This window comes from Hylobates moloch, unplaced genomic scaffold (assembly GCF_009828535.3).
Source record: "Hylobates moloch isolate HMO894 unplaced genomic scaffold, HMol_V3 SCAFFOLD_10, whole genome shotgun sequence".
Taxonomy (NCBI): domain Eukaryota; kingdom Metazoa; phylum Chordata; class Mammalia; order Primates; family Hylobatidae; genus Hylobates; species Hylobates moloch.
In genome coordinates, this window is record NW_026652285.1 from 70556373 (window position 1) to 70568540 (window position 12168).

At 46.5% G+C, this 12168-nt stretch overlaps 1 protein-coding gene across 2 annotated transcripts in view; it reads right to left on the reverse strand.

Annotated features, from left to right (window-relative positions):
• GABBR2 (gamma-aminobutyric acid type B receptor subunit 2) overlaps nucleotides 1-12168 on the reverse strand; it is a 426725-nt gene that overhangs the window by 72234 nt on the left and 342323 nt on the right. For both annotated transcript variants that reach the window (XM_032164654.2, XM_058446038.1), the window contains one exon: nucleotides 8590-8697. In XM_032164654.2, coding sequence (XP_032020545.1) covers nucleotides 8590-8697 — 108 coding nt within the window. The remainder of the gene's footprint in view (nucleotides 1-8589; nucleotides 8698-12168) is intronic.

Here is a 12168-nt window from a genome sequence, read left to right on the forward strand (position 1 = left end):
CAGAGCGGGAAGGAGCGGAGGGGAGCCGATGTGAGAGACAGTTTCCCACGCAGCAACTGGGGGCCCAGGTCACAGGGGGAACCTGCATCATAAACTCCCCAGCTGGAGAGCCTCCTGCAATTCCCCATCACCCACAGGATAAATCCAGCCAAGCTCCTCTGCGTGACATTCAAGGCCTTTCACAAGCTTGACCTCATCACTCCCCAAACACACATGTGCATTTTGTTGAAGTTTGGCCACTCCTAGTCCCTGGCCGAGCTGTGATTTTCACCCTCCAGGTCTTTGTAGGTGCTAGTTCTTTTGTCTGGAACACCCTATTCTTTCTATTTGGCAAACTTCTAAAAATCCTTAAACACCTCGATCAACTGTCACCTCCTCCATGAAGTCCTCTCTAACTCCTGCAGCACAACTAATTACTCCATAGCGCTTTGTCCACATACTTAATTATCAGGAGGAACCAGAGTAGTAACAACGAGAAGAATAGCTAACATTTAATGAACAGTTACTCTGTGCCTGCCTCGAGGTTGATAGTTTCAGAAGCAGTGTCTCATATAAAGGCAAATATTATTATTATTCTTATTTTATGGATGAGCAAACTGAGGCTTAGAAGGGCTAAGTAACTTGGTCAATATAATAAACTTAATAAGAGATGAAGCCTGGATTTGGACCGAGCTCTCTTTTCTCCAGAATTCACATCCTCAAACATTTACAGCAACAATCAGAAGCTAAATTAAGTTGTATACATATCTTCCCTCCTCAGTAAACTGGGGAGCCCTAGACAGAAAGAAAGCCCGTTTTATTTGTGTTCCCTCAGCACCTACCAGCACCTGGCATGCAGTAGCTACTTAAAAGTCTGATGAATTGAATCGACATGAAAGAATATAAAAAGAAGAAATATAACTCCCATTCCTCTTTGCAGCCTGGGATATTTTTATTACTCTGTGAGACTTCTACCCCACTTTACGTCTGTTTGATAGGGATCGGCCGGGGGATAAATATTTTCGGTGCCAAAGCTGACCTGTATTTCATTCACTTCATGTTTATATATCCCTCACTCTCCAGAAAAGCTAATGTAATGAAGTAGTTCTGGAAAAGACTCATGGAAAAACAAACAAAACTCAGGCAGAAGCTTAAGAAATATCACCAGGTTTGGTTTTTAACTATTAAAGCCATTTTTAAAGGAGAAATAAAAACCCGAGGGCCCTTTATGTTACCGAATGTAAAAAGAACACGAGGAAAGTGTTGGTTTAGTGACTGCCAAGGAGATTAAATCCAGCAAAACCGCTTTCCCTGGGGGCAGGGCACCAGCAAAGCCCACTCTGAGATTTTCAAGGATATGGTGAACTGCTGGTGCTTTGCAGAAACCCAGCTTAACTCTCACCCTCTGGGGAACTAGGCAACTCCCTGCCAGTCTTGAGAAACTGGGGCAAAATGCCTAAGGAGCTTAGCAGTTAGGGGATGAGCTGGAAGGAGTCTCATATCTACGTGATGCTGAACACGGGGCTGTTTGAGCCCCCAGGCATTTGTCCAGCTATTCCTGACCCCTGGAAGGCCTGACCTGCACCTTTCTGCTGGCATACTCCTATCCTGATTTCAAGGTTGAGCCCAAGCAGCTTCTCTTCCTCCATGAATCTAGGCATACCCCGCAAGGGGCATAGATGGCTTTAAAAGCTGAGCACCAGAATTTTCCTCTTGTAAATGTCATAAAGTAAATCCTTCCAATTTAACGGCTCAAGTATGAAATCTGAGGAAGTGGATTTTTTTTTTTTAGATGGAATTTTGCTTTGTCACTTAGGCTGGAGTGCAATAGTGCAATTTAGGCTCACTGCAGCCTCCGCTTTCTTCCTGGGTTCAAGCAATTCTCCTGCCTCAGCCTCCTGAGTAGCTGGGATTACAGGCATGTGCCACTAGACCCAGCTAATTTTTGTATTTTTAGCAGAGACGGGGTTTCACCATGTTGACCAGGCTGGTCTCGAACTCCTGACTTCAAGTGAGCCACCTGCCTTGGCCTCCCAAACTGCTGTGGTTACAAGTGTGAGCCACCACACCCGGCTGGGGCAGTGGAATTCTAAAGGATTTAAAATTAAGTGGACCTGAGTTAGAATTCTGGCTCTGTTCCTTGCTACCTGTGTGATCATAAGCCAATCACTTCCTTGCTCTCATTCTGCATTTCTCATTTGTAAAATGGGCAGGGGCAGAGGGAGGGAGAGAGCAGGAGGGCTTCTGTGTTATTCTCCAAGTATGCTACAAAGGAAAGAACACAGGTTTTGGAAGTAGAAGACCTCATTCTAATCCCAATTCTTGTCAAGCGTGATCTTGAGCAAGTTGCTTAACTTTGCTAGGACTCAGTTTCCTTCCTTTTACAGTGTGGTCAGTGATCCTTAAATTGTACAGTTAGTATAAAAATAAAATGAGATGAGGTATGGATAGCATTTAGTACAGTGTCTGGCACAGAGAAGATGATCAACAAATGGTAGCTGGCTACCATTACTTGGGTTTTGACAATTAGTGATTCTATGTTTATGTGTAAGACACAGTGACATCTAGGGGAAAAATGTGATACTGCACCTAAGCTCTACTAGACACAAGATTAATCATCATGCGTGGATGGGTGCATGGTGGCAAGATGCTGATAATCAGAGGAGAGGAAATGGTTATTTTCCTTTTGGCACCATTCACAAACCCTGGCATGTAACCAGTGTTTGTGACTGAATGGGTTTAGGCTAAGTAGTTATGAATCACTTCTTATTTATTAATTGTAGAAATATTTATTGAGTGCCTACCCTGAGTCAGGTTCTGTTCTAGGCACTGAGGATGCAACAGCGGACAAAACAAACATTCTGCCCTATGAAGCATGCATGTTTGTGGGGAAGACTAGTAGTGAAAATTATACAAGTACACCTGTGGGAATAGAAAATACAATGTCAAGTAGAGGTGATTTAAAATAATCTTAAATAATGAAAACAGAAGGAAGGAAAGAAAAAAAAGCACTGATCTGAGCACCAGAGACCCCTTACATTAGGCAAGGCCATCTCCCTATTCTTAGATTCTTTGATTTCCTTCCTTCTCTTAAATGCTGCCTGAACTTCTCTCTGGGTTATGTCAGTGCTCACTGATGCTATCACGTGCAGTCCTCTCTCTGGGGGTAGGAGGTACTTAGTGGCAGGTGAGAGCAAAGGCACCCAGTAATGGTTAAGCATCTGGTTCTGGAATCAGATCTAAGTTTGAAATGAACTACCTAGTTGTGTGATCTTGGGTAATTCCCTTCCCACTCTGAACCAGTTTCCTCATCTAGAACATGGGGATAATATTTGCACATGCCACACTAGATTACCAGAGCCTGGCTTACAATAACTGTTTAACAGATCCAGCGATTTTTACTAAATGTGACTTCTGAGTTGTTTAGAGCAGGGATTAGCAAACTACTGATTTGGCCCACCATCTATTTTTGTAAGTAAAGTTTTACGGGAACGTAGCCTTGCTCATTTAAATGGCATACCCTCAATTACAAGAAGGGTAAGGTAGAGAAATTTACACCTTTACCATACTCATTTAAATGAATGTCATTTGCATATTTGTCTGTGGTTGCTTTCATTCTATAAAAGCAAAGTTGAGTAGCTGCAACCATGACAGAAGAGCCTGCAAAGTCTTACCTATTGACTACTGGCTCTTTGCAGAAAAACTTGGCTGATGCTTGGTTAAGAGAAAAGGGCATTTATTTATTTTTTCAAAAAACTTAAGATTTTCTGACCTATTCAGCCCGGCTTTCCGCTAGAGCCAACTCATTTCTTCAGGGAACACCATTCAGGGGGAATACAGCATGGATGGTACCCCTGGGGCTCAGCTCTCCTGTCATCTTTAGATGGTGGATGCTTCAGGATAGCTGCTAAAAGCCCTCGGCATTTTTCTAAAGTTGAGCCCAGATGAAACTCTGAGGGTTTATCCTCAGATGCTTTTCCCACTCATGTTATTGTCTGCAACAGCACCCAGTCATATTTGTAGTGAACTTCCATTGTCCTCAAAAAGCATCTGCCCCCAGAACAGAAGGTGTCATCTCTGAATTTCTACTCTTGTCTCAACACTTCCATTTGGTCCTAGTATGAGGCAAAATAAAGACTGTAATAAACCTTCTCAATTTAAAAAGATTTTACAATTGGTCTTTAGAAAAAAAGTAACATGCTGTAAAAATACGAAATTTGGAAGCATTAAGTCACACGTGTTTAATAGCCTTTAATAGCCTTCTTTTCCTTCAATGCTTTCAAAAATGTAGACATATAGGGCATATGGGGTGAAGTTTGTGTATGTAGGTTTGGGGAGGGCAAGCCATCACGGATGGAGGGAGGAGGGGTGGGAGCTATGCAAAGAAGAAAAGGATAAAAAAAATGCATTGAAAAAAAGCATATGATTGCATTTGCAAATTTATATAAATCTGGTATATATGTCAGTAAAAAATAAATAATAAATAAGGGGGCCACTAAAAAAAGTCCAAACTTCTTTAAAAGACACAAAACAAGTCAGTCACCAAAGGACAAATATTGTATGATTTAACTTATATGAGGTTCCTAGAGGAGTCAAATTCATAGAAAGGACAATCGTGGTGGCCATGGCTGTGGGGAGAGGAAGGGAGAAGAGAGAGTTAATGTTGAATGGGTATAGAGTTTCAGTTTGGGAAGATGAAAAGGTTTGGCGATGGATGGTGATGATGGTTGCACAATACAAACGAACAATATGAACTGCCAAAGGCTTTCAGTACAAGATTTGGTACTAATTTTGTTGTGAAAATGATGAAGGCTGGATGAGCACATTATTCCAGTGTGAGAAACTCTTTGGGGTCACTCTGGGCTTTCTAGTGATTCCAGGAGCCGGTTTGCGGTGCTGTGGTTAAGTATTATTTACCAACCAAATTACAGGTGGGTAAGGTAGAGAAGAGAAATTTATATCTTACCCAAACCACACACTCATTCAGGGAACCAGATTGTTTTGAAAGGGTTGGGACAGGTGTAGTTCAAAATTGGGCTCTTCTTCACAGTTCCAGTTTTTTACATAACCAAGTTGGTTTTTATTGCTACAGTTTTGTTTTTATTGTGGTAAAATGCACATAAATTTTGCCATTTTAACTAACCATTTTTAAGTGGAGAGCTCAGTGTCATTAACTCAATAGAGGTGGCCCTGATCCCCTCTGTGCATGAAGCTTATTGCTCTCATTTCCCTTTCTGTCCCTGACATCACCCTCACCAACCTTGATGTCATTTCCCCCGCTGGTCCTGAGGCCCTCCTCACCATCACAATCATCTTCCTCTAGACGCCTGGTGACACAATTACCATCCTCTGATGTCCACCTCTGTCACCTTCTAGTCCTCTAACCTCACACCCGTTAAGGGACTGTTTTAATCCCCACTGTCTCTGACATCATTACCCTTAAAAACAAAAGTAGAAAAAAAGTTTTAAAAAGTAAAAAAAAAAAAAAAAAAAAGTAAAGAAAGTTTAAAAAGTTACAAAAGTGTGTGTGTGGGGGGCTTGTTCCTCAGATAAGCCCCCTCCCTGGATGCCTGGACCCACTGCAAGCCTGAGCTCTCAGAGTTGCCCCAGACCCTTGGCAGGGACCGAGTTTCCCCCGGCTCAGGCAGTGCAGGAGGAAGTGAGCAACAGCCCATGGCCTCTGGTGACCACACCACATCACTGCCCCACAGGGAGCTTCCAGACAACTGAACTCCTGCCATTTTCCCGATATGTTTTGTCGATTGTGGCCAGACAGTTGGTGTGTTCCTGCTTCGCAGTCATGTTAGAGAGCATAAAGGTGGGTTCCTTATCACAGATGACCATAGGGATGAATCACATATTAGCACAAAGGAACCAACACTGTGCTTCTTCCAAACCAGGGTGGAGTTGTCATCCTGGTTTAAGAGCAGAGCAGCTCTTAAACCAGAGCCGCAGAGCTTGAGGGGCCCCAGAAGCCACCTAGGCCAGTGGCTCTCCAGCCTTGGCTTGCTTTGGCCGGGGATGGGGAAAACACAGGCTCCTGGGCTCCTCCCAAGGTTTCCAGTTCATTAGCGTCAGGGCGGGACCCAGGAACTTGCATTTCTAACAGCTTGCAGGGCAGCTGCACTCAGAAGCCCTGATCTAGACCACAGGTCCCCAAATTCGGCAGTATATTAACATCACTAGGGAAAGCTGAAAAACTACCGATGCTCAGCTCCGGCCCCAGAGCCCTCATTTCAACTGGCCTGGGCGACTTCTTGTAGTTTTCAAAAGGTCCCCCGGGATTGCAGTGCGCAGCCACAGCTGAGGAACACTGGGGTGGCCAGGCCTCTCATCTTACGGAGAGTTGTCATAAATGCTGCCGGGGCCCAGAGACAGCCCCTCCATGCGAGCACAGGGACAGGGTGGCAGAGCAGGGCGCTTTCCCCCCTCTAAATGCAGCCTGTGGATTTCCTAAGGTGGTTCGGGTGTGGGGCAGGGGGCAGACAACAGAATATACCTCCGCCTCATCTGGAGAGGACAGGGGGCTGCAGTCTTGAAGAAGAACCTTGGCAGTGAAGAGGTGGGTAGGGGGCCTGAGGAGTGAGAGGTATCACCAGGGCACCTGGCAGGAGCCCACAGAATCAGAGCTAAGGGCACAATACTATGTTAATGCGTCTGCACTCTACCGATGAGGGCACAGAGGTCCTGAAAGACTAAGAGCTTTGTCTAAGGACACACGGCAGATCAGCAGTGGAGCAGAGACTAGAACTCCAGGCTTCTGTTTTGCCTTTGGCCTCACTGCTCTGGCTGGGTTGCTATCTGCCACCGGCTCCAGGTAACCAGGGAGCAAAATGCAGGGTCACGTGAAAAACTGGAACAACAGGCTCCATGTTCCACTGGGATGAGCCCACAGTGAGGATCTGCAGAGGAGATGTTGGTAAACAAGTGATGCCCACATCAGGATTTGAAGAGTGTGTGCAGGGGGCTAGGGTGTGATGGGTGGGGAACTGAATTGAGAAGAGGATTTTTGGTAAGAGGTGTCATGGTACCCTGGTGAGAGAAATGGGTGAACTGGGAGGGAACGCTTCCTCCTTGACCTCAAATCAAGGGAGAGGCCTTGGTTTCCAGTGAAAAGGAGATCACTGGGTGGCTTGATAGGAGTCTCTGCAGCCTGGGGGACCCTGTGGGCTGGTGTCTGACTCCTGCTTGAGAAACATAAAGGTGGATGATGGACTGGCCAGCTGCTCTGAGGATGGAACAAAAGAGAAGCAGCTACTACAGTGACATCAACCTTCAGTCCTTGAGTTTGTAGGTGCAAAGGAGATGCAGGAATGCTTTCTGCGCCCCAGATGTGGGCCATGGGTGAGGGAGAGTTTGTGTGGCCCTGTCCAGGACTAGCTGGAGGGGTGAGGTGACCCCAGGGTGGAGAACTGAAGGATGCTCAGGAGCAGAGGAAGAAGCCACAAGTAGCCAGTTGGGGGAGCATTTCACCTGCATCAAGATCATAGCAGGACAGAAAGTCCCAGTTAATGAGGGACTCAGAAAAGCGCCCTAGGAGTCTAAAGGGGCCACTGCAATCCTTGCCAGGCCCAGGAAGCCCAATGCCAGCTCTGAGCAAGTAAGGTATTTCCTGCCCCTTCCACCATTCCTAATTCCAGCTCCGGAGGGGTTGGACACCTGGATGGATGGGATGATGGGGAAAGAATGCAGGCTGGCCAAAGACAGAGCAGCCAGCCTATACTCCTTTTCCCAAGACAGGTGGCTGGCCTGCTGCAGGCCTGAGCTGGGAGAGGGAGAAGCTGTGCCAATCAATGCCGTTTGAAGTTTTGAATATAACAATAGACTCTACATATTATAATAGTTACTGACCAGAGGACCTTCAAAATCACAAGACTTGCCACAAATTTTATCCAGAAGAAAGGGGAGATCCAATACCACTGCAAGAGTTAAAGAGGACAGTGGTGGACAAAGTTTCTCTTTGACTAAGAGTCAAGGTCTGGCAACATCATATCTATACCAAACCGCACGGGTGTGAAGGCTGAGCTCCTGTCCTACAAGGGCCTCTTGGAAAATGGAATCATTAAGTCAGGTACCAGCCTTGTTTCACTGCTCTCTTTTAAGGGCTCCCTACTGCCCACAAGTTAAAGTGCAGATTCCTTAATGTGGCTCCTGCCTTCCCTTCCAGCCTCTTCCTGCACCCTGTCCCCACGAACCCTATGCCCCAGCCACACCAAGCCTCTCTCAGCCCCTGACCACCCGCCTCCCATCCCCAGGCTGCCATGGATGGTTCCTTTGACAAGGTCCCCAGCATCCCTATGCCCTTGGCTTGGCTAACTCCCACTCACCCTCCAGGCCCCAGCAGAGGTGGCACTTCCTCCATGAAGCCTCCCTTGAGTGTTTTGTACCCCAGCACCCCCCACATGTCCCCAGCCAGCCCTGATAACTGTGTATTATAAATGCTTTGTTAACTGTCCGATTTCCCCAGTAGGCTGAAGGTGGCAGGAGGTAGGGATTGTGTTTAGCTTGGATCCCCAGCAAATAGCTCAGTGCCTGGAATATAGTATATACTTTCTAGATAAATGCTGGGTGAACACTACTAACACCCTGAAACAGAAGGAGAGTGATTACCTTCTTCTTCATTTTCACATTTTTGAAGATGGCGTGGACTCTCCAGGTCTTTGCAAACATGGCCCCAAAAGCGGTCGTGTAGCCCACGGTGAGAATCCAGGTCCTGACCTAGAGGCCATGAGAAAACACAGGCATTGACCTTCCTTAGGTAGACAGACTTCATCAGGTACGAGACCACCCTGCAAGGGGTCTCTTTATGATGGGGACAAGTACTCCCCTCTGCACATCATTGAGTTTCACTGGCATCTTTCAATCAAATTTCCATTCAATAGGCATTTAGTTCTATCAGCCACTTACCAGACCCAGGGCACTGGGCACACAGGAGTGCAAGATTCAAATTGTGCCTTAGATGGGCCTAGAGAGAGCCAGACAGAGGGAGAGCCACAGAGGGCCCCCAGGACTGCTGAGGTACCACCAAAAGGTGATGGTCCAGCCCTCTGGCCTTCACTTCCCTCCTCCCTCCCTTCTTCCTGCTGCCCAGCTGTCTCCCCACATGGTCAGGCCATGTGGCTACTACTGTCCAGTGTCACCTTGGAAGGTCAGTTAGCATGGGCCAGACTGGCTGCTGAGCCCACACTTAGACCTTGGTCCCTGCTTAGTACTGAGGCCCTGTCTGGCTCTCACCTATTCCCCAGGACCAAGGTGTGCCCTGACCCCTAGCCCTAGATTGGTGGCTAATGGGAACAGCCGGCCCTGACAGGAGCCTACAACTTGGATCCCTGAAGGCTGGAACAGGCTGCCACCACCTGTTAGGTCTTAGGGGCCTCCAGGATGCCCGCCTTCACCTGTACTGCATCACTCCCAGAGCCCCCAACCCTCACCATTTAGACTGGACACCCTCTAATACCCAGGAGACTTGCACATCTCCAGGTGGGCCCCACATCATGGTCCAGCCCTGGGCTGTGCACCACTGAGTTCTGGGGCCTCCCACTCACTGGGACAGAAAAGCCATGTGCCCCATGAGTTGCAGCTCTGAGCTTGGGTCTTTGCTCTCCCTCAGCTCTGTTGAGCTTAGTTTCCTTTGAAAGGTTCCAACCTCCCTTGACTGAACACAAGGCAGAAAGGTGGATGTGGTAGGGGAAAAAGAGAGGCAGCCAGGCTGCAGCAGACAGCTCAGGCCCTCTGCATCCAGAGGAACTGAGCACAGCAGCTTTGCTTGGCTTCCCCAGGCCCCTTCTAGTTCAGGGCTGGCTGCCACCAGCACATGTAGGAAGTTTCCAAGAAATGTTCCCAGCCCATTCTCCTTACGGATTCATTCTGCTCCTGCCTTTCCGGCAACTTGACTTTCCAGGTTTTCAGAGACAGAACATTTTGCATTTCCATTTTATTTGTAAAAATAGGAACTATTTTTAGATTGCAAGGCCGATCCACTAAATCAAGGGAAGGACAACAGTATCACAGCGCTTGTTCAGAAACATAGGCCTGTGAAGCATGAATGCTCCAAGGGTACAGGTGGGTGCTTAGCCTTCTATTTTCTTTTTCTTTTTTTTTAATTTCACAAACAAGGAGAAATCAGATGGGTAAAGATGAACCACGGTGCTTTAGAGAGAATGTAGAATGGCCACATTATTACCCAGATGATCATAAAAGGATGTGAGAAAAGTATACAAAACAGGGAGGGGGAAAGAGCCAATGATAGAGAATTTAGACCTGAGCATATTCAATGACCAGATAATACATCTTGTCATCTGTCAGAGATGCATGGGATTTGACAGTTCATCTCATTCATTCACTCATTCGTTTGTTTGTTCATTTGTTCATCTTCAACAAGTATTATTAGGCCAGAGGCAAAGTATATAACAATAAAAACAAACAACAACAACAATAACAGACACCAAGGTGATTTTTTGGAGGTGTCAGTTAAGCTAGGAAATCCCTTAACAGGTGAAGAAACTGAGGCCCAGTGCATTTAAGATATTTGCCTTAACCATGCCACGCAGCTCCAGAGCTGAGCCTGGAACTCGATGCTTTGTCCTGGTCCAGGCCTCTCTCCCCGACATCCTGCTGCTGCCTCCTCCTCAGATGGAGTCTCCTCAACCCAAATCAGGTTCGTCTACACCTAGGAGCCGGATGTCAAAGGACCAGGACACACCCAGAGGGGGTAGCTGACCAATCTGTAACACCCTCTGGGGACCTCAGCACACTTGTAAATCTAATTTATTGACACGACTGTTAAGACCAATGGTCTACAGCATTTTTTGATAACGTTCTCTTGAACATGTTTAATTTTACAAATGACCATATACAGACCATGGGCATTTTAAAAAGGACAAAGATGAAGTAATATCATCATTTTTACCTCATTCTGTGGCTGACAAAGATCTATTTTGAGGAGATGTGTCACTCCAGTGTGCAAAGCATTCCTTTTTTTTTTTTTTGAGATGAGATCTTGCTCTGTCACTCAGGCTGGAGTGGTACAATCACAGCTCATTTCAGCCTCCATCTCTGGAGCTCAAACAATCCTCCCACCTCAGTCTCCTGAGTAGCTGGGACTGCAGGCATGCACCACCATGCCCAGCTAATTCTTTTGATTTTTAGTAGAGATGAAATCTTGCTATATTGCCCAGGCTGGTCTTGAACTCCTGAACTCAAGTGATCCTCCTGCCTCGGCCTCTCAAAGTGTTGGGAGTACAGGCAAGAGCCGTTGCATCTGGCCTCAGTGTGCAAGCATTCTTAATATTTGCTTTGACTTAGGTTTTCTTTGAAATAATCATTTCCAGGCCACTTGTCTATTTTGTGAGGGCTGAATTCACTCAATCATATAATTAGTCAAATTAGTTACAATTCAATAATATAAATTTAATCTGGCATCTGGAAACTACAATATGTTGCCATAAACTAAAAGCGAAGAATAGCTGAGGATGCCTGGGCAGAAAAGAGTTAACATAGCAGGCCTGAGACTGTTATCTTTAGAGAGGTCTGATTTGAAGGTTGGTCCTTGGCTGGTATCTGAGAGCTTGGATTCTGGACAGTTCCCACCATCCCCTCAAGGATAAGAACAGCTCACTGTGCCTGAACTGGTTGTGCAAACAACGTGGTTTATGCTGAACACTGCCTGCCTTCTGGGAGTCTGGAATTTTGTTATGTAGTAGGTAGACGGTGTCGACATATCCATCCCCCAACTAAAAACCCTGGGCGTGGCATCTCTAATGTGCTTCCCTAGGCAGCATTTCACACATGTGGTCGCTACTCATTGCTGGGGGAATTAAGCGTGTCCTGTGCTCCTCCACGGTGATAGGGCTATCAGAAGCTGACACCTGGTTTCCCCTGGACTTCGCCTCCCCACATACCTTTTCCTTTGCTGATGTTGCTGTGTATTCTTTCGGTGTAATAAGTCATAGCTGCGAGTATGACTGTGTGCTGGGCCCTGAGAGTCCTAGTGAATCATTGAACTTGGGGGTTGTCTTGGAGACTCTCAATGCTGTATTCCCTTGGCTGTCTGGTGTAGAGAACTGACCAACCACTTTGTCTTTGGGAGCGTTCCTGCCTACAATCACCAGACACCTACTGCCAGGGATCCACAGTGAGTCCCCATATGAAGTGTTACTCCAGCTTAAGTTTCTGGGATTTAAACCTATC